At 44.7% G+C, this 18,819-nt stretch overlaps 1 protein-coding gene across 2 annotated transcripts in view; it reads right to left on the reverse strand.

Moving 5' to 3' along the window:
- The window catches only part of PARP12 (poly(ADP-ribose) polymerase family member 12), a 46,154-nt gene that overhangs the window by 2,560 nt on the left and 24,775 nt on the right, over positions 1-18,819 (reverse strand). The window contains exons 6-10 of one of the 2 annotated variants that reach the window (NM_001192344.1): positions 16,176-16,371; positions 14,597-14,738; positions 10,465-10,561; positions 2,682-2,754; positions 766-896 (exon numbers count right to left, since the gene is read on the reverse strand). In NM_001192344.1, the coding sequence (NP_001179273.1) occupies positions 766-896; positions 2,682-2,754; positions 10,465-10,561; positions 14,597-14,738; positions 16,176-16,371 (639 nt within the window). Of the gene's footprint in view, positions 1-765; positions 897-2,681; positions 2,758-10,464; positions 10,562-14,596; positions 14,739-16,175; positions 16,372-18,819 lie in introns of both variants that reach the window. The other variant, XM_005205833.5, reaches the window with a different exon arrangement.

Genomic DNA, 18,819 nt, shown 5'->3' on the forward strand with positions numbered 1-18,819 from the left:
GAGCCATGAGACTCCAGTCACGGGCCAGGAGCCTGGAAAGCTGAGAGTAGGACCTGGATGAGAGCAGAGAGAAGCCCTCCCTCCTGGGCTCCAGGCCTCCACGGCTCCTTGAATCCCCAAAGCAGACAGACGAGCCCTTAGAAGGCAGGCTGCTTCTTCCCAGTATCCTGCTCCCGCCTGGAGCCTAGCCAAGGGAGCTGGAAGATGCTGGACAGCAGGGGCATCCTCCTCCCTCTCCTCTAAGTTCCCTGATCTCATCACCGGGCCAGAGTACAGATGACCCTGCTCCAGCCTCTTGTGGGGAAAGGGGAGCAGAACCCCAGGCCCACCACGGGGACCTGCTGTGGATTTCATTCCCACACGGACATGTGCCCGGGGATATGCCAGCCCTTGGGCACAAAAAGGAGGCCCCTGCCCTCTGGCTGCCAGGACAATAGCTTTACATTCCCCAGGGTGAGGGGTGGCTTCTATGGACCCTCTCCTGTTGATCTCCAGGGAGGCAGAGTGTCTATTGCAAGAGCTGGCTTTGTCCCTGGGGAAGCCACAGCACCCACCCCCTACTCCACCCTGTCTCTGAAGGGACATGCTGGCACTGAGTTGTACAAGTGAAGGGGGGGACAGAAGAGGGGCGCAGCTCCCGATCCCTGCAGCCTGGGGCAAGCAGCAGCTGCTGCGGCGGATTATCGCTGTCACACCGGCATGTCTGGGAAGCAGCTGTCTGAGGGAACAAGGGACCAGCCCACCAAGAGCGAGCCCTGGACACACCACTGGTAGATTTCCCAGAGGGCGGGGTTCTGGACCCGTTCAATCTTCTGAATGGAGTAGAGAGGCATTGTACTGGTGAAGAGGCTCCAGACCTTCTGAAACTCTTCTGAGGATGAAGGGACGGTGATCCTCTATAACAGGCAAACATTTTTACTCTTATCATCAAAGTGTAGAATACAGCTCTCTTCCCAAGGCTGCTCATGGAATGCCAGAACCACAAGCAAACACAGACATCTTTCTGTGTCTCAGAGTAAAGGGGAGCATTTTCCTCACTCCCCTTAACTCCAAGGGGCAATCTCTCCAGGCTCGGATGTGTGCAATCTGTGGTCACTTCCCTCCTTTCCCTGGCAAAGCCAGCCAGCCTGAAGGACAGGCAGGCATTGCTATGTCAGTACCACCCCAGGAGTTCAAGCATGGTCCCTGCTCTCCTCCCGACCCCACTCAGGGCCAACTACAGGGTCTATGAGACCCAGAGCTGGTGCCAGTGGATGTGGAACACACATGTCTGGCAGAGAAGGGGCAAACCCTGCCACAGGCAGTGATGCCACAGGCCATGCACGACACGTGCTGAGGGAAAGGCCAGGTTGGCGGATGGCACACAGCAGCTCAGGAGCTCAGTGAGACCAGGGGCACCCGTCCCTCCCAGAGAAGCCCGCCCCTCCCCTAGCGTCTGGCTCTAGGAAAGTACTCTTGACGAGCCCACAGAGGCCCCTGATTGTCACACAGAGGGACAACACACAAATCCCTGATCCTGCTGTCTGGTCCCCAACCAGCTTACCTGTTTTCAGGTCCATGAGGCTGGGCTCAGTGACCCTGTTCCAGGATCACTGGGGATTCTCTCTGCATCATTCTTTCCTCCACCCAAGTGCAGCCTTATAATAACCACCTCATCCCCCACAGACCCTGAATTATCAGGGCTCTGTGTGAACATACATGGCTCTCTGCAACCTACAATCTGACTCTGGTTTCCCTGCTCCAGTCTCTCTGGAGGCCACCATGCCCTCTCCCTCAAGCCTGCCCTCCCAGCCCAGAGCACAACAAGGACTCCCACACTTGTCACAGCTCAGCCCCCTGACCAGGGCACTCCACAGCAGGGCCTGACTTCCCTCTCCTGCGCCCCCACATCTATGCACGCCCTCCACCCGAGACACTTCCTGTGTCCTGTCTTGGGTTCCTTCCTCATCCATTTCGCATCCACCAGCATGTTCCTCCCCAACCTCTCCTGTGTAAGCGCCAGCCGTCACCAGGTATGGACCCAGTGAGGCCTTCCTTGATCTCTGAAATACAGCCGCCTGGTCCCTGATGGCCAAGTACTGCATCTGCAGTCGCCCAGCCCTCCAACGTCCTACCGGGGCTGCTGGTGTCTGGGTGTGCTTTGTGCATCTCCCAGGCAGGGGCTGTCAAGTTGGAAAAGCCAGTCTGCACAGTGCTTGCCGGGTCAGAGGCCAGAACCTCCACCTACACCTGGCATCATCAGACCCTGGCCTGAGCTCTTTACCCAACTCAGCACAGTGCCCACTGCAAGCTGCTAAACAGAGTTTTCATTCTCTCGTCTTCCAGTAAGTTCCTAGTATCCACTTCCCAACTGCAACTCTTCTTTTAGATGGCTCTCATCACACTGAACCCTCTCCTGGCTTCTTTCCCTTTTCTTCTTAGTAAAACTTTTATCAGCTAAGCAGCTTATAATTACGCCCTTCCTAGAAAACTTCCAGTTCATCTTCCTCCCTCCACCATACATCCTTCTCCCCTCAGGCCACAGCCACCTCCTGAGCAGTCATTTAGCTGTAAATAAGCCCCAAGATCTGAAAGACACCAAACTTAGGACTCACCTCTCAGTGGCAAAGGACACAGCACGGTCTGCTTACCTGTGTCTAAGAACACCCTCCTCCCAGCCTAGGGCAGTGCCAGTCTCATACCTTAAAGCCAGTGTCCGGCAGGGCTGAGCGATCCCAATGGTCAGGAATGTTCTTTAGGCCTTGAGAATTGATGCTGCTACAAAATGTAAAGAAAAACACTTAGTCTGTTCTTAGACATAAGTAGGCCTCTCAGAGGTGCCTCCAGCAACCTAGGCCATCAGTCTCGAGTCTCAGCATATCATCTGTAAAGTCAGGGAGGAGGCAAGGAAGTACATAAGCACACTCTCCACCACGGGACAGCACTTCCATCTTGGCCTGTGTGGTCAAAACCAGTCGGGCACAAGGGATCTGTTTTTCACCTGTACCCAAATACCTCTACCACATAAGGGAGAGAGCATTATGACTAAAGCTGCACACATAAACCCTCCCCATAATTTTATAAAATTCAAAGAGCCTTGAAACTTTCATTAAAAACAGCCTCAAGGCTTCCCTGGTGGTGCAGTTAAGAGTCTGCCTTGCAATGCAGGGGATATTGGTTCGATTGCCAGTCCAAGAAGATTCCACATGCCATGGAACAATGAAGCTTGTGTCCCATAACTAATAAGCCCACACATCTCAACTACTGAAGCGTTTGGGTCCTAGAGCCTGCACTCCACAAGAGAAGCCATTACAATGAGAAACCCATGCACAGAGTAGCCCCAGCTTGCTACAAAGAGAGAACGTCCACTCAGCAAAGAAGACCCAGCATAGCCAAAATTAACTAAATAAATAATTTTTTTAAAAAACAGCCTCAGTGAAACTAACACAACACTATAAATCAACTATACTCTAATAAAAAACAAATTAAGTTAAAAAAAACTCAGCTTCAATGATGTATAGTTGGCAGAACTACATATGTTTACATAAACATATGTAATATTTAAAAACATTTTTTTAAAACATAAAATTGATGTCAAAATTCACTTGGCAGTAGAAATTTGACTTGAACTGCTAAGAGGCTACTTGTGGTCTCTCTCATCCCTTCTTAAAGTGACTATGCAAAAAATATTAGCATGTTTCATTGCATGGATCACATAATACAAGCAGCACATGCTCTTTTTAAAAGTGAAATAAAAACTGAGTTCTAAAAAAATGTGGACCAAAGGGTTTAGAAATAAGGACTGTGAAACTAACTCCAAATCATTCCTAGTCAGTTTCAGAAGGCTCTGTTCTTCCCACAATAGATCTACCTTCTGTTTCTGCTGGCATGAGATATGTACCTTCTTCCTAAGCCTCAAAGAACTCTCACAAATAACTTTCCTAGGAAAATGGCACAATTTAAAAATAACTTAAAAGGTCCCACAAGCAAGAATCAGCCAGAAACAGACCCACGTAGATGTAAGATGCTAAAATTAGCAGGCAGGTTATAAAACAACTGCCTGCTAATTTCTTTCTATGTTTAAAGAAATTTAAGACAAACTTTAAAAACATATGCAAGGAACAGAAAACTATAAATAGGCCTGAAGGATTTGGAAAAAAAACTGTAGAAATGAAAAAAAAAATCTTTTAAGTATAAGTTCAATGGATAGGCTTATTAGCAGATCAGACAATCTAAAGAGAGGGTGGGTGAGCTGAAAGGTAAGGGCAGTGAAATTATCCAGAATGTGGGGCAGAGCAGTAAGAAGATGAGCAAGGAGGGGAAGAAGCCAAGACGTGGAAAACACAGTGAGAAGGCTTGAATTTAGTCACAGCCAAACTGAAGCTCTAAAAAGACAGTATCAAGAACAGGGTGAAGGCAATTTTCAAAGAGAACTAATGAGAAACAACAACCTACAGATTTAAGAAGCACAAAGAATCCTCAACAAGACAAATTAAAAATGCATATCTAGACACACCAGAGTGAGAGTGCCTGATACAAAGACAAATGGAAAATCTTAAAAGCAGCCAGAAGGGGAGGAAAAAAAGTGATTCTGGCAAAAAGCTTCAGTTAGACCAACAGCTGACTTCTCAGAAACAGCAATGGAAACCAAAGGACAGTGGAGTGATATCTTCAATGTTCCAAGAGAAAAAGAAACAAGTAAAACATCTATACTTGCGTAGATCCAATGTGGAAATCATATTGTGTGACCCCACTAACTGTGTAAATAAAGCATTTCTTTCTAAAAGCCACCCACACTAGAGTCTCAGTGGCCATGGAGGACCAAGCAGACTCACTTGCTAGAGTCATGACCACCAGCTTCCGTCACACAGGATAGAGGGAAGCACCATGCACTTTCCTGCGTCAACATGTGCAAGAGAGCAGGAAGATCCCAATCCCTCGTGTCTTAGTCTGAATCTCAACAAAATGACCACTCTTATTTCTGACATGTGGTGTCTGCCATGGTCCCCTGAAAACAAAGTAGAGTGAGGACAAAAGAGATCCAGTTTCAGAAAAGAGACAGGTTTTTCTAAACTGTACCAAACGTAGGCTCTGGATAGAGAAGGAAAGAAAAAAAGATGTCTAGGACTTCCCCGGTGGTCCAGTGGTTAAGAATCCACCTTCCAACGCAGGAGACATGGGTTAGATCCCTGGTTGGGGAACTAAGTTCCCATATGCTTTGGGGCAACTAAACCCATGTGCCACAACTACCAGACCTGTACACCATAATCAAAGATTCCACATGCTGCAACCAAGACCTGACAGTCAAGTAAAACTAATATTTTAGAAAAATGATATCCAGAAGTAGGACCACTCATAATTAACCAAAACTAAATCCAGAGGCAATCCAAAGAGAAGAGACAGATCAGATCAGTCGCTCAGTCGTGTCCAACTCTTTGCGACCCCATGAATCGCAGCACGCCAGGCCTCCCTATCCATCACCAACTCCTGGAGTTCACTCAGACTCACATCCATCAAGTCAGTGATGCCATCCAGCCATCTCATCCTCTGTTGTCCCCTTCTCCTTGTGCCCCCAGTCCCTCCCAGAATCAGAGTCTTTTCCAATGAGTCAACTCTTCGCATGAGGTGGCCAAAGTACTGGAGTTTCAGCTTTAGCATCATTCCTTCCAAAGAAATCCCAGGGCTGATCTCCTTCAGAATGGACTGGTTGGATCTTCCTGCAGTCCAAGGGACTCTCAAGAGTCCTCTCCAACACCACAGTTCAAAAGCATCAATTCTTCGGTGCTCAGCTTTCTTCACAGTCCAACTCTCACATCCATACATGACCACTGGAAAAACCATAGCCTTGACTAGCCGGACCTTTGTTGGCAAAGTAATGTCTCTGCTTTTGAATATGCTATCTAGGTTGGTCATAACTTTCCTTCCAAGGAGTAAGCGTCTTTTCATTTCATGGCTGCAGTCACCATCTGCAGTGATTTTGGAGCCCAGAAAAATAAAGTCTGACACTATTTCCACTGTTTCCCCATCTATTTCCCGTGAGGTGGTGGGACCGGATGCCATGATCTTCGTTTTCTGAATGTTGAGCTTTAAGCCAACTTTTTCACTCTCCTCTTTCACTTTCATCAAGAGGCTTTTTAGTTCCTCTTCACTTTCTGCCATAAGGGTGGTGTCATCTGCATATCTGAGGTTATTGATATTTCTCCCAGCAATCTTGATTCCAGCTTGTGTTTCTTCCAGTCCAGCGTTTCTCATGATGTACTCTGCATAGAAGTTAAATAAACAGGGTGACAATATACAGCCTTGACGAACTCCTTTTCCTATTTGGAACCAGTCTGTTGTTCCATGTCCAGTTCTAACTGTTGCTTCCTGACCTGCATACAGATTTCTCAAGAGGCAGATCAGGTGGTCTGGTATTCCCATCTCTTTCAGAATTGTCCACAGTTTATTGTGATCCACACAGTCAAAGGCTTTGGCATAGTCAATAAAGCAGAAATAGATGTTTTTCTGGAACTCTCTTGCTTTTCCCATGATCCAGCGGACGTTGGCAATTTGAGCTCTGGTTCCTCTGCCTTTTCTAAAACCAGCTTGAACATCAGGAAGTTCACATATCATTGAAGCCTGGCTTGGAGAATTTTGAGCATTACTTTACTAGCATGTGAGATGAGTGCAATTGTGCGGTAGTTTGAGCATTCTTTGGCATTGCCTTTCTTTGGGATTGGAATGAAAACTGACCTTTTCCAGTCCTGTGGCCACTGCTGAGTTTTCCAAATTTGCTGGCATATTGAGTGCAGCACTTTCACAGCATCATCTTTCAGGATTTGGAATAGCTCAACTGGAATTCCATCACCTCCACTAGCTTTGTTCGTAGTGATGCTTTCTAAGGCCCACTTGACTTCACATTCCAGGATGTCTGGCTCTAGGTCAGTGATCACACCATCGTGATTATCTGGGTTGTGAAGATCTTTTTTGTACAGTTCTTCTGTGTATTTTTGCCACCTCTTCTTAATATCTTCTGCTTCTGTTAGGTCCATACCATTTCTGTCCTTTATCGAGCTCATCTTTTAACTAAATGATAAATATTTCTGCATGGTAAAATACTTCATAGACACAGCCAAAAGGCAAAAAACAAGCAAAGAAAAAATACTGCAACTTACATGACAAACTAAGGGCTGATCTCCCCAACAGAAAGAAGACTCAATGTTTAAGAAACATACCAAAATGTTGGCTGAAGAATGGACAAAAAGACAAATAGTCCCCAGAAAAATAAATGCAAATGGCTCTTACATGTTAGGAAAGAATATTAAACCTCACTCATAAGAGAAAACGAATTAAATACACTGAAATACCCTTTCCCACCTTTACTGAAGAGCTTGATGACTTCCTGTTTTCAAGGCTGAAGGAAACAGGCACCTCACACATTCTGGGATGAGTGTACATGGTTAAGCCCCACAAACAGGAACTTGCATTTACCATCTAGGACTCCAACCTGATGGCTCACCTCCACAACTAACAAACAGCACATACAATAGACATTCTTTGTGGTATCATACTCATATTAGCAGATCACAAAAAGGCAAAGCATTCCTCAAAAGGGGACAGATTAAACCATGGCAAATACACATGACAGAGAATCATGAAGACAGGAACAGAATTCAGAAGACTTCAATGAACTGAAAGAGAGTAATTTCTTTTTCCCAAAAAGTTGTACAATACTCTAAGTGAAGCTTTCCTGGTAGTTCAGGCAGTGAAGAATCTGCCTGCAATGCAGGAGACTGGGTTTGATCCTTGAGTCAGCCCTAGTGAAGGAAATGCGCAATCCACTCTAGTATTCTTGCCTGGAGAATTTCATGGACAAAGGAGCCTGGAGGGGGTTGCAAAGAGTTGGACAAGACTGAGCAACCAATACACATACTGAAGTGATCACCACAGTAAGTCTAGTAATGATGTATTAAGTGAAAAAAGGTACAGAATAGTAGAGATAGAATGCTACCGTTTATCCAACAAAAGAAGACACTTTTATGTACATTTGCTCATTTTTGCAACACAGTAAACATAAACTAAAAATTGATGAAAATGGTTGTCCGCCAAGGAAACAGTGCAGATATAGAAAGGAGAATTCTAACTACTGAGTAGATCTTTTCACAGTTCTGACTTCTAAATCATGTTTTACACATAGCCAAAAATAAATTTATTAAGAAAGGGAGGAAAGAAGGCACACCTGGCTTCAAGGAAACAGGGATGGGCAACCCCAGGAGGTTACTCTGTTAGACTCACAGGCACTCTATCTGCTTGATATTAACCTTTTCCCTCTAGCTTCTTTAAATGACCTTGCCATGCTCCACAAGTACAACCATCAAAGTCCACATGTGACATCTTAAAATAAGAAACGGAAACACTCTCGGTCCTCTGTGAAACAGAAATGAGCCAGATTTCTCCAGCTAATGGAAGAGGCAGTTCTCTTGACAGCAACGCTGGCTACAGTCCTGGCCTGGGCTGTCACACATCAAACTAATGGGCACTGTGGTACCTCTCGCCATCCAAGCCACCATCCCCCAGTAACTGGCAATGGGGATTGGAGAGAGTTGACCCCTCCCCCAGCTCCAATCCCAGCCCACATGCCTCAAACCTAAAACTACCAATTCAGAGGTGTCTGATCAGTGCAGAGCTCACAAATTTGTTCCTGTCAGCAGCAGGAGGGTCCTGCTCCTAAATGCTCTTAAGGCCAGGCACAGCCCTACTGGTTTCTGGTAGTCTGATAAGGGAGCTCACTCGGGGGACAATTCGTGCCTGCAGCATCTGCTTTTGGTATTTTTAATTTTCCATGATATTCAAGTATTAAAATAATGGAGTTTTGGAGGCATATTCCATTATTTCAACATTTACAAAAATTCAAGTCTGTGATTCAATTATTCACTTGAAAAGACACTTGATAAGCTAGCTTCAAGTCTAGACTGGCCTGCAGATCACAACAAGCAGCCTTGTAGTTAGATATCCCAACACTGCTACCCATAAGGATAATTCTTTCTCTGGTCCAATGCCTTTGCAACTAGTGGAATACGTATGCCAGTAATCAAACTGCTCTAGATGACTCTGAACTGGAACTGCCATTCATACGTAACACAACTGGAGGACAAAGAGGAACTTTAAATGCTTTGTTAGAAACAAAAACCACAGTTTGCTACCAGTGGGGGAAAAAAACCAGCCCTGAAAAATGGTACTGATGAATCTATTTGCAGGAGAGGAACAGAGACACAGATGTAGAGAACAGACTTGTAGACACAAGGATGGAAAGACAGGGTGGGACGAATTGAGAGAATAGCACTGACATGTATACACTACCATGTGTAAAACAGGTAACTAGTGAGAATCCGCTGTGGAGCACAGGGAGCTCAGCTCTGTGCGCTGTAATGACCTAGAGGGGTAGAATGGGCATGGAGGGAGGCTCAATAGAGAAGGGGTGTATGTACACATACAGCTGATTCAAGTTGTTGTACAGCAGAAACTAAGACAATGTTGTAAAGCAATTATATTCCAATTAAAAAATAAATAAAAACAAACATACAAACAGAAAAACCCCGAGCTGTTCAAAAAGATATCTTCCAAGTCATAAAGCAAAAGATACAATCACTTGAAAATGGAACCAGAAAATTATCAGAGTTAGATCACTATTATTTCTTCACATTCTCTAAGTTAAGTCTAAACTAAGAAAGAACTTTCTGGTTTCTGGAAAAATCTGCACAAGAATACCTTCATGTCACAGTAACATCACTGGCAATCTTAAAGATAAAACATCTAATTAAGTGATTTGGGGGATATCTTTTCCTTTCTATTGTGTTTGGCTTATCATTTAATGCTTTGTTAATTATATCTGTATCATCATTAAAACAACTATACATCAAGCATTTACCTTTTTATAACTTTGTTAAATATTATACCTTTATAATACATTTTTACTTGAAGTATGGTAAATATATTTCCATTTACCATATAGGTAAACATATTACCATTTACCATTCCATGGTAAAGATTTTTCCATTTCATGAAGCCTCAACCTTCTTACAGATCACTCATATAAACAGTAGCACTTTGGTATTAAGTGAAAAGTAAAGTAGCTCAGTCATGTCCGACTCTTTGCGACCCCATGGACTATACAGTCCATGCAATTCTCCAGGCCAGAATACTGAAGTGAGGAGCCTTTCCCTTCTCCGGGGATATTCCCAACCCAGGGATCGAACCCAGGTCTCTGGCACTGCAGGCAGATTCTTTACAAGCTGAGCCACAAGGTAAGCCCGGTATTAAGAAGCAAAGTACAAATATACTCAGAGGGCAAGGCACAGGAAATAGAGACAGAGTGCCAGGGCATAAGATTGCAAGCCAACTAACCCTCTTGATGCTACAGCCAGTCTGAGTAGGTTTAGTACATGTAGTTGAGCACGTATCAGCTGATACACATATTACATAACAAATTCCCCAAATGCCACCTACCAGGTCTGCTTCATCTTCACATCTTGGGGAGACACATATTTGGGTCTTCGGCAAACCTTTCTAACTGTGCCATAGATCACATTTTTCTGAATGAAGGCTGGTGGAAAAAAAACACAATATACATACAGGACGGCAGTGCTTTATCAACACAAATTAAACAGGTTATAAAGCTAATTCAAATGTTAAAGCCCACAATCAGTCTGTTAAAAATAAGGCAGTTTTACACATTTCAAATATTCATAATAGGTATCTGTAGGAGACTGGATTTAATGAATAGATGAATGATTAGTAATTGACATATCAATTATACATAAGTGCTTTTAAATTGTTCCTTCCAATCTTGTTTAAACTATTATTTTGCTCAGCAATTTTTCCCAGCTTGGATATAAAAAAGCTCCAGCCCAGCCTGAGACCAAATTACCACATCTTGAGCCAGTGGGATTTAGAGTTAATATAATAATTTTACGAGTAAAGTTTTTCTTAGTTTGACTAAACTTACTCAACAGCAATATTTCTCAACCTTTTAAAACCTGTATAGTCTTTAACAAATGAAATTCTTACTCTATGCCAACCCCCAAGATTCTTATATTCATCCTGAGGGCAGAGAGGGGAACCTATCTTTCAGGCTGAAAAGTCATGAAACCTATAGATTACATGTCCCAACCACCAGGAAATCTCTGTCAAGTCTTACTTTCTGCACATAAACAATTTATTTGACTTGAAAAACTAATTCACCCTACTGCATTTGAGCATATACCCTGTGATCACCTAGGCGTGTGTCCCTCATGCCAGAGTCCAGGTAGTCAAGAATGGGCACTCCCGGGCAGTCCCCAACATTCTGATCGGGAGACCATACTCCAGACATGGCTACCACAACCCCTTCAGTTACCCATCACTCAGCCTCTCAGCAATACTCTGCTAATTAGCTTACTTAAACAGGTTTTTCACTGGTCTGTTGACTAGCAATGCAATGACTCTTAAATAACCTTTTATCAGTTCAGTTGCTCAGTCGTGTCCACCTCTTTGCGACCCCATGAATCGCAGCATGACAGGCCTCCCTGTCCATCACCAACTCCCGGAGTCCACCCAAACCCATGTCCATTGAGTCGATGATGCCATCCAACCATCTCATCCTCTGTCATCCCCTTCTCCTCCTGCCCTCAATCTTTCCCAGCATCAGGGTCTTTTCCAATGAGTCATCTCTTCACATCAGGTGGCCAAAGTATTGGAGTTTCAGCTTTAACATCAGTCCTTCCAATGAACACCCAGGACTGATCTCCTTTAGGATGGACTGGTTGGATCTCCTTGCAGTCCAAGGGACTCTCAAGAGTCTTCTCCAACACCACAGTTCAAAAGCATCAATTCTTCGGTGCTCAGCTTTCTTCACAGTCCAACTCTCACATCCATACATGACCACTGGAAAAACCATAGCCTTGACTAGCCAGACCTTTGTTGGCAAAGTAATGTCTCTGCTTTTTAATATGATGTCTAGGTTGGTCATAACTTTCCTTCCAAGGAGTAAGCGTCTTTTAATTTCATGGCTGCAAGCACCATTTGCAGTGATTTCGAGCCCAGAAAAATAAAGTCAGCCACTGTTTCCACTGTTTCCCCACCTATCTGCCATGAAGTGATGGGACCGGATGCCATGATCTTAGTGTTCCGAATGCTGAGCTTTAAGCCAACTTTTCACTCTCCTCTTTCACTTTTATCAAAAGGCCCTTTAGTTCTTCTTCACTTGCTGCCATAAGGGTTGTGTTATCTGCATATCTGAGTTTATTGATATTTCTCCCGGCAATCTTGATTCCAGCTTGTGCTTTCTCCAGCCCAGCGTTTCTCATGATGTACTCTGTATAGAAGTTAAATAAGCAGGGTGACAATATACAGCCTTGATGTACTCCTTTTCCTATTTGGAACCAGTCTGTTGCTCTATGTCCAGTTCTAACTGTTGCTTCCTGACCTGCATACAGGTTTCTCAAGAGGCAGGTCAGGTGGCCTGGTATGCCCATCTCTTTCAGAGTTTTCCATAGTTTATTGTGATCCACACAGTCAAAGGCTTTGTAGGTGAAATTAAAAGGCATTCGAGATACATGAATGGGCTAAGTATTTGTGAGACCTGTTCCCTATGTCCCTCGAACAGAGTAAAGCATGAGGCCATCTCCCTAATTTACCATTAAAGAGAATACACTAGGCGAAGTCCTAAACAAGCCCTGACCATGGGGATTCTGCCAACCGATACCAGCTAACAGACATCAGAATTCTGGCTCTGGAGTCTTGGCATTTATTTGCCTTCAGTGACTGTTCTGTCACTGAAGGACAGAGTCCTTCAGGGTCACTGAAGTCCCTGAAAGGACAGAGTCAAGCCTTCCCTGATGCTACAGAATGAGTCATTTGGCCTGCTGTGTGTGTTTTTTAAACGAACTTGCTTCCTAATAAATATTTAGTAAATAAATCTGAGTGGCAGACTGCCGCCTGAGACTTGCTTTCACTCTGCCGAGTAGTGAGGTTATGAAGGGAGAAGTCACCTGAAACCACTGTGGCTACTGTCATCTACCAACACACAGACCAAAGAGTTTTGCCCACCACGTGAGCTTGGGGCAGTCTGCAGGAAATATGCTTTTCTTAAGTTTGCAGTAAACTCAGTGTGTGTTCCTCCCCACCCTCATCTTGACTATTCTGTCCCTTGGGGGAGCTGCCTGGGTTGAGAGGCTGCATCTGACATTTCTAGTTGATTTGATAGTGTTCAGATACTTTAAAGAAATATTTTAAACTGTGGTCAGCAGCAGTCAGATGGGTGCTACTTGTATAGACTTGATCTTCAGGCCAGTCCCAACTTATTATTCCATAGATTTCTCACAATCCCCTTGACTGCACTTGTATTTATCAGACTGTGGATTGTAAAACCACCTCACACATGACTGATATTTCCCAGCAGATACTGAAAGCTGTAAGCAGTTCTCACTGTAAAGTAGAAGAAACTTTTAGGCTCTTTGCACAGGCACATCGAGGGGGCAGCGATTCTACCTTAACCAAAAGGATAAGTACAAGTACAAAACCACAAGCAAAACTAACTGGATAAAAGTAGGCAGAGTGGACCTAGGATAATTCACCAAAGACAGTTTGCTGCCCTCCAAACAGATGGTCCACAAAAGTAAACAATAAACAGTGCTTAAAGTGCTGTTTAAAAGTGCTTAAAAGGAGGTCCACTTAATTTCCTTAAAAAAATGCTGAAAACTGCTAAGGATTCAGAGATTAAAATGTGAATTTAAAGGCAAAACTGAATTGAACAAGAATGAACTGATAAATCCATGTGAAAATGGCTTGAAAGAAGCCACAAGAAACTGAAACTAAAGGAAAGAAAAACACCACACCTCACAGGTAAGTCACTGGAAGACCTGACCAAAGGGTGTTTGGTCTGCTTCTGTCTGTCCGTCAAGGCAAGCAGAACAAGCCATTAAGGCCCGGACTCAGGCTACCACAAGCAGAGCACCTGATAATCTGCTTCACAGCAGTTTTCAGCTGATGTGTGTCTACCATGTGTTTCCAGCCAGCCACCAGTGCTGAAGGCGCCTACAGAAAAGCTGACGTGGACTCTGCAGCTGGGAGTAGGAGGAGGAGCTGCACAGCAGAACCACTGTGACTCGTGTCAGTGACTAAAGTTAATCCTCAGACACAGGGACTTGCCCATGGCCCACAGGACCCTGCTACAGTGCTGCCTACACCACCACTGCCTCAGGCTGATGCTACTTGTCCCTCCACACGGGGTTCCTGTCGCCTGCTATCTACCCCAGGCAGCTCCCCCTGCATCCTGCTGGCTGGCTCATTTGTTGACAGGTCTATTCTCCCTTCTAGATCTGCAGCATTTCAGAACAGGGACCATTGCATCCTTCTCTTTCCTGGCCCTCAGTGTGTGTGCGGAGTTTCTCCACGGTTAAGATGGAAAAGGCAGGGCCAGCAGATTATCAGACCCTACTGGGTGAGTGCGGTGGATCAGGAAATACCTTCTCCCAACCTCACCCTGGCCATGCTGCACAGCTTGTGGGATCTCAGTTTCCTGACCAGGGACTGAATACAGGCCAACCAGTGAAAGTCCAGAATCCTAATCACTAGGCCACTGGGGAACCCCAAAAAGTACCTTTGAAGTCTAACTCGTATGAGTGCTTTCCTGCCTGGAACCTCAGGGTGGCTGCTTGGGGGTTAGACCCCGAGGCACAGTACGCCAGGTAGGCCTTCTCCAAATCACTGCTGGTGACGCTGGTCACAGGGTGATCCATGCCCTGTGAAGGGAAAGCCAGATAGATATATGGTGAAGGCAAGAAGACAGACACTGGGGGCCATCCACACACCGGCAAACAAGCCCACAGTGCGTGTCCGTGTCCTGGGGAGGCAGATGAGAGGAGCTGGGGGTGGGGCTGTGGTAGGAGAGAGAGGCACAGAACAGGAGCCAACAGGACTGCCTGCTGTAAACTGCTCAGGAAAATGGAAGACAGCCCACATGGGCCCAACTAACCTGGATAACCGTGACAGGAGCAATGGAAGAGAGGGTGTTCAATTACTTGTAATGGATAACACAACCCTTCAAGTACAAGTAAACTCGCAAATGCTACTTCACTGAGGGCCTGAGCACTGCAGCCTCTTCTGTCCATTGTTTCGGCCTCATCCCTCCCTCTCCTGACCAAACCCAGAGCCACACTAGAGAGCCTCCCTGAACAAATCCAGGGAAGACAGAAAAAATCCCAGGATGCTCGGGGGGGAAGGCAGGTGGGGCAGGAAGGCTGGCACTGGAAGAAGAGGGAAGGAGGAGGGCTCAAGTCATCTGCTGAGAGTGCCCACATCCACCTGGCCAGCGGGTACAGAGTGGTAATACCTCTGCATTTCAACTGGCCAGTGTCTTTCTCCTGAGGACCTGCTATGTGCAAACACTGTCTTCAGCCTGGGGGCACGTCAGTGGCCAAAGCCCCCACGAAGCTCACGTTACAGAGTTCCCAGGGAAAAAAACATTTCAAGTGCAGTCAAGAGCATGAAACTAAAGCTTTAATATAGCCTCTCACAACCCAGAAAAATACAAATGTCTATTAGACCACATAGCCCACCTGTCATTTGGGAGAAGCTGTCATTATAGAAATGGTGACTTCCCTACACATGTATCTCTACAGATAACCGGGGTCAGGGGGAAGCTCCCTCTAATCTTGATTCATCTATGAACATCTCTGAATAGTTGACAGCAGCAGTTACTTGACCCAAATACCAAATCAATAGCTGAAACAAGTTACTTTCATATACTTTTCCACCTTTTGTAACGTGACTACTATAGATAAAGCAAAAAGCCAGCTCTGAAAAGCCTTAAGCTTTAGTCCACAGCTACACAAACACTCCTGCACACCCAGGCACTCGCTCTGGAGTTACCTGTTCAACAGTAAGAGAGACATTTTTCTACCCCCATTTAACCAACTATGATATCACTACAACCAAAGTTACTCAGTCCTCATGAACTAACAGATAGCTAATTGTTCCAAGATGTGACCTCATACAAATGAACTCTAAATTATCCAGTTCTGCCATAATTCCCCCAAAGCAAGTGAGTCATAAGGGGACCTGGGGATCTTTGGCTCTGTCAAGGGCTCCCTGGAGCAGTCCTTGTGCCCATGTTTGCAAAGATTCCTCCATCATGGACCCACAGGAAGAAACATTCATACTCTTTCCGTGACACTTACTTGTCGTCCATATTCCTGCCAAGAGCCAAACTCATCAGTCCAGTACCAAACCCAGTTGGTGGTGAGGATGAAGTGTGGAGGTTTGGTGACCGAGGAGGCTGTGGAGAGACGGCGAGCCTGGGTGGCACCAAACTTCATGGTTTCAAAGTTCAGAAAACCAATGAGAAAGCTACTGGATGTCTCAGTGCACCTGACCCTGCAAAAGAACACAAGAAGTAAACTGAAAGTCCAGCCACGTGAACGTGGGCCCCTCAGCTTCTTTCGTGGTCTCCGAGTCACTCGGCTGAAAGATGTGAACATACATGGGACCTGCACATTTAAAACAATGCGTCAGGGTGGGAGGGGACTTGCTTTAAGATCCATTTTGCTATGTGAAAATAATAAAATCACAATACTATGGAAAAGAGCCCCTGGAGGAGACAATGGCAACCCACTCCAGTATTATTGCCTGAGAAATGCCATGGACACAAGAGGCTGGCAGGCTACCGTCCATGGGGTTGCAAAGAGTCAGACACAACTGAGCAACTAAGCACACAAACACACACACACCATGGAGAACTTGTTATCATGACATTCCTTTCATTACACAAAAATGCTAGGTAAACAGCTTTTTAAAAAATGCATTGCTGAGCTGACAAAAAACAAAAATCCTTAGAAGCCAAAAATAGTTAATATACACTGTATGTGGGCTGGGCCAGTCCCCCTACTAAGTACTTTATACATTTTAAGGGATTAAGTCTTCATTGTACCAAAGCTGCGACTCATCCCCATTTTTACAGATGTGAAAACAGAAGCCCGGGGAGGTTCAGAAACCTGTTCAAAGTTAAACAGCTAATAGACAGCAGAGCTGGAGTTTAAGTTAAGCAGTTTGGCAGAATGGCCTGCACTCTGAGCCACCACGATCTACTCGCTTTCCAAATGCTGTACTGCCCCAAGAGCAAAGGGAAGGTCTGGAACCAGTGAGGTGAATGAAAACTAAAGCCATTGGCTGTCCAAAGGCGATGTCAGTGAGTAATGACAAACAGCCCTATTTTTAGTGGCAATGAGGAAACAGGAAACAAATGTAGTATCTGAATATGGTCAAGGGTTAAATCTCCAAAGAGATATTTCAGCATAAAATCATGATTTTAAAAGACTACACATCCTTAGTGAAGGGAGCTGGAAAAGGAATCTGCTTTGCAAAGGAAGTCAGCAAGGAAATTTGCCTATGTCAGAGTTGGCTTTGGAAGGAAAGGAAGAAAACTTCCACTGAGAACTCATAAACTGCTCATGCCTCAAGGAAGTTAAGTTGATTCACACTTCTTTTGTGAGAATTAAATTTAGAGACCCACAGTGGCATTTCCCATAGTGGCAAACACAAATCCTCTCTGGAAGGAATTTACCTTCAACTCAGGCCTCAAAAGAATTTCTATAATGCTTAAGATGGTATAAAGAGTAGGGAACTCTCCTACACTGTTGGTGGGAATTTAAATTGGTATAGCCACTATGGAGAACAGTATGCTAAGTAGCTTCAGTCGTGTCCGACTCTGTGTGACCCCATAGATGGGAGCCCACCAGGCTCCCCCGTCCCTGGGGTTCTCCAGGCAAGAACATTGGAGTGGGTTGCCATTTCCTTCTCCAATGCATGAAAGTGAAAAGTGAAAGTGAAGCCACTCAGCCGTGCCTGACTCTTCGCGACCCCATGGACGGCAGCCCACCAGGCTCCTCCGTCCGTGGGATTTTCCAGGCTAGAGTACTGGAGTGGGGTGCCATTTCCTTCTCCAGGAGAACAGTATGGAGGTTCCTTTAAAAATAGAGCTACTATATGATAATCCTGCAATCCCACTCCCAGGCATATATCTGGAGAAAAACATGATCCGAAAGGATACATGAACCCCAATATTCATTGCTTCACTGTTTATAATAGCCAATACATGGAAGCAACCTAAGTGTCCATCAACAGAGGAACGGATAAAGAAGATATGGTGTGTGTGTGTGTGTGTGTATATATATATATATATATATATATGAATATTACTCAGCCATTAAAAAAGAAATAATGCCATTTACAATATGGCATTATTCTGGGTGGATGGACCCAGAGTGTCATACTGAGTGAAGTCAATCAGACAGAAGGAGAAATATCGTATGACATCCCTTATATGTGGTATCTAAAAAGAAATGACACAAATGAACTTAAAGAAGAGAAAAAGACTCACAGACTTAGAAATCAAATTTATGGTTGCTGGAGGAAAGGGACAGTTAGGGACTTTGGTAAGGTCATGGACATTGCTATGTTTAAAATGGATAACCAACAAGGACCTACTGCATAGCACATGGAAATCTACTCAATGTTATGTAGATGTTATGTAGATGCCAGTCTGGATGGGAGGTGCCTTTGGAGGAGAATGGATACATGTATATATATATGGCTGAGTCCCTTTGCTGTTTACCTGAAACTACAACAACATCGTTAGTCAGCTACAACCCAATACATAATAAAAGTTTAAACTTTTAAAAATTTCTACAGATAAAGTTTCAGCAAACATAAGCTTATAATCAAATAAACCAGAAACAAGACACCATAAGCAAAATCCAGCAAAACCAGTCCACTAAAGACAACAGATGTTAAGAGTTGTTGGATATAAATATACAATATGAATGA

This window comes from Bos taurus, chromosome 4 (assembly GCF_002263795.3).
Source record: "Bos taurus isolate L1 Dominette 01449 registration number 42190680 breed Hereford chromosome 4, ARS-UCD2.0, whole genome shotgun sequence".
In the NCBI taxonomy this organism is placed as follows: Eukaryota; Metazoa; Chordata; class Mammalia; order Artiodactyla; family Bovidae; genus Bos; species Bos taurus.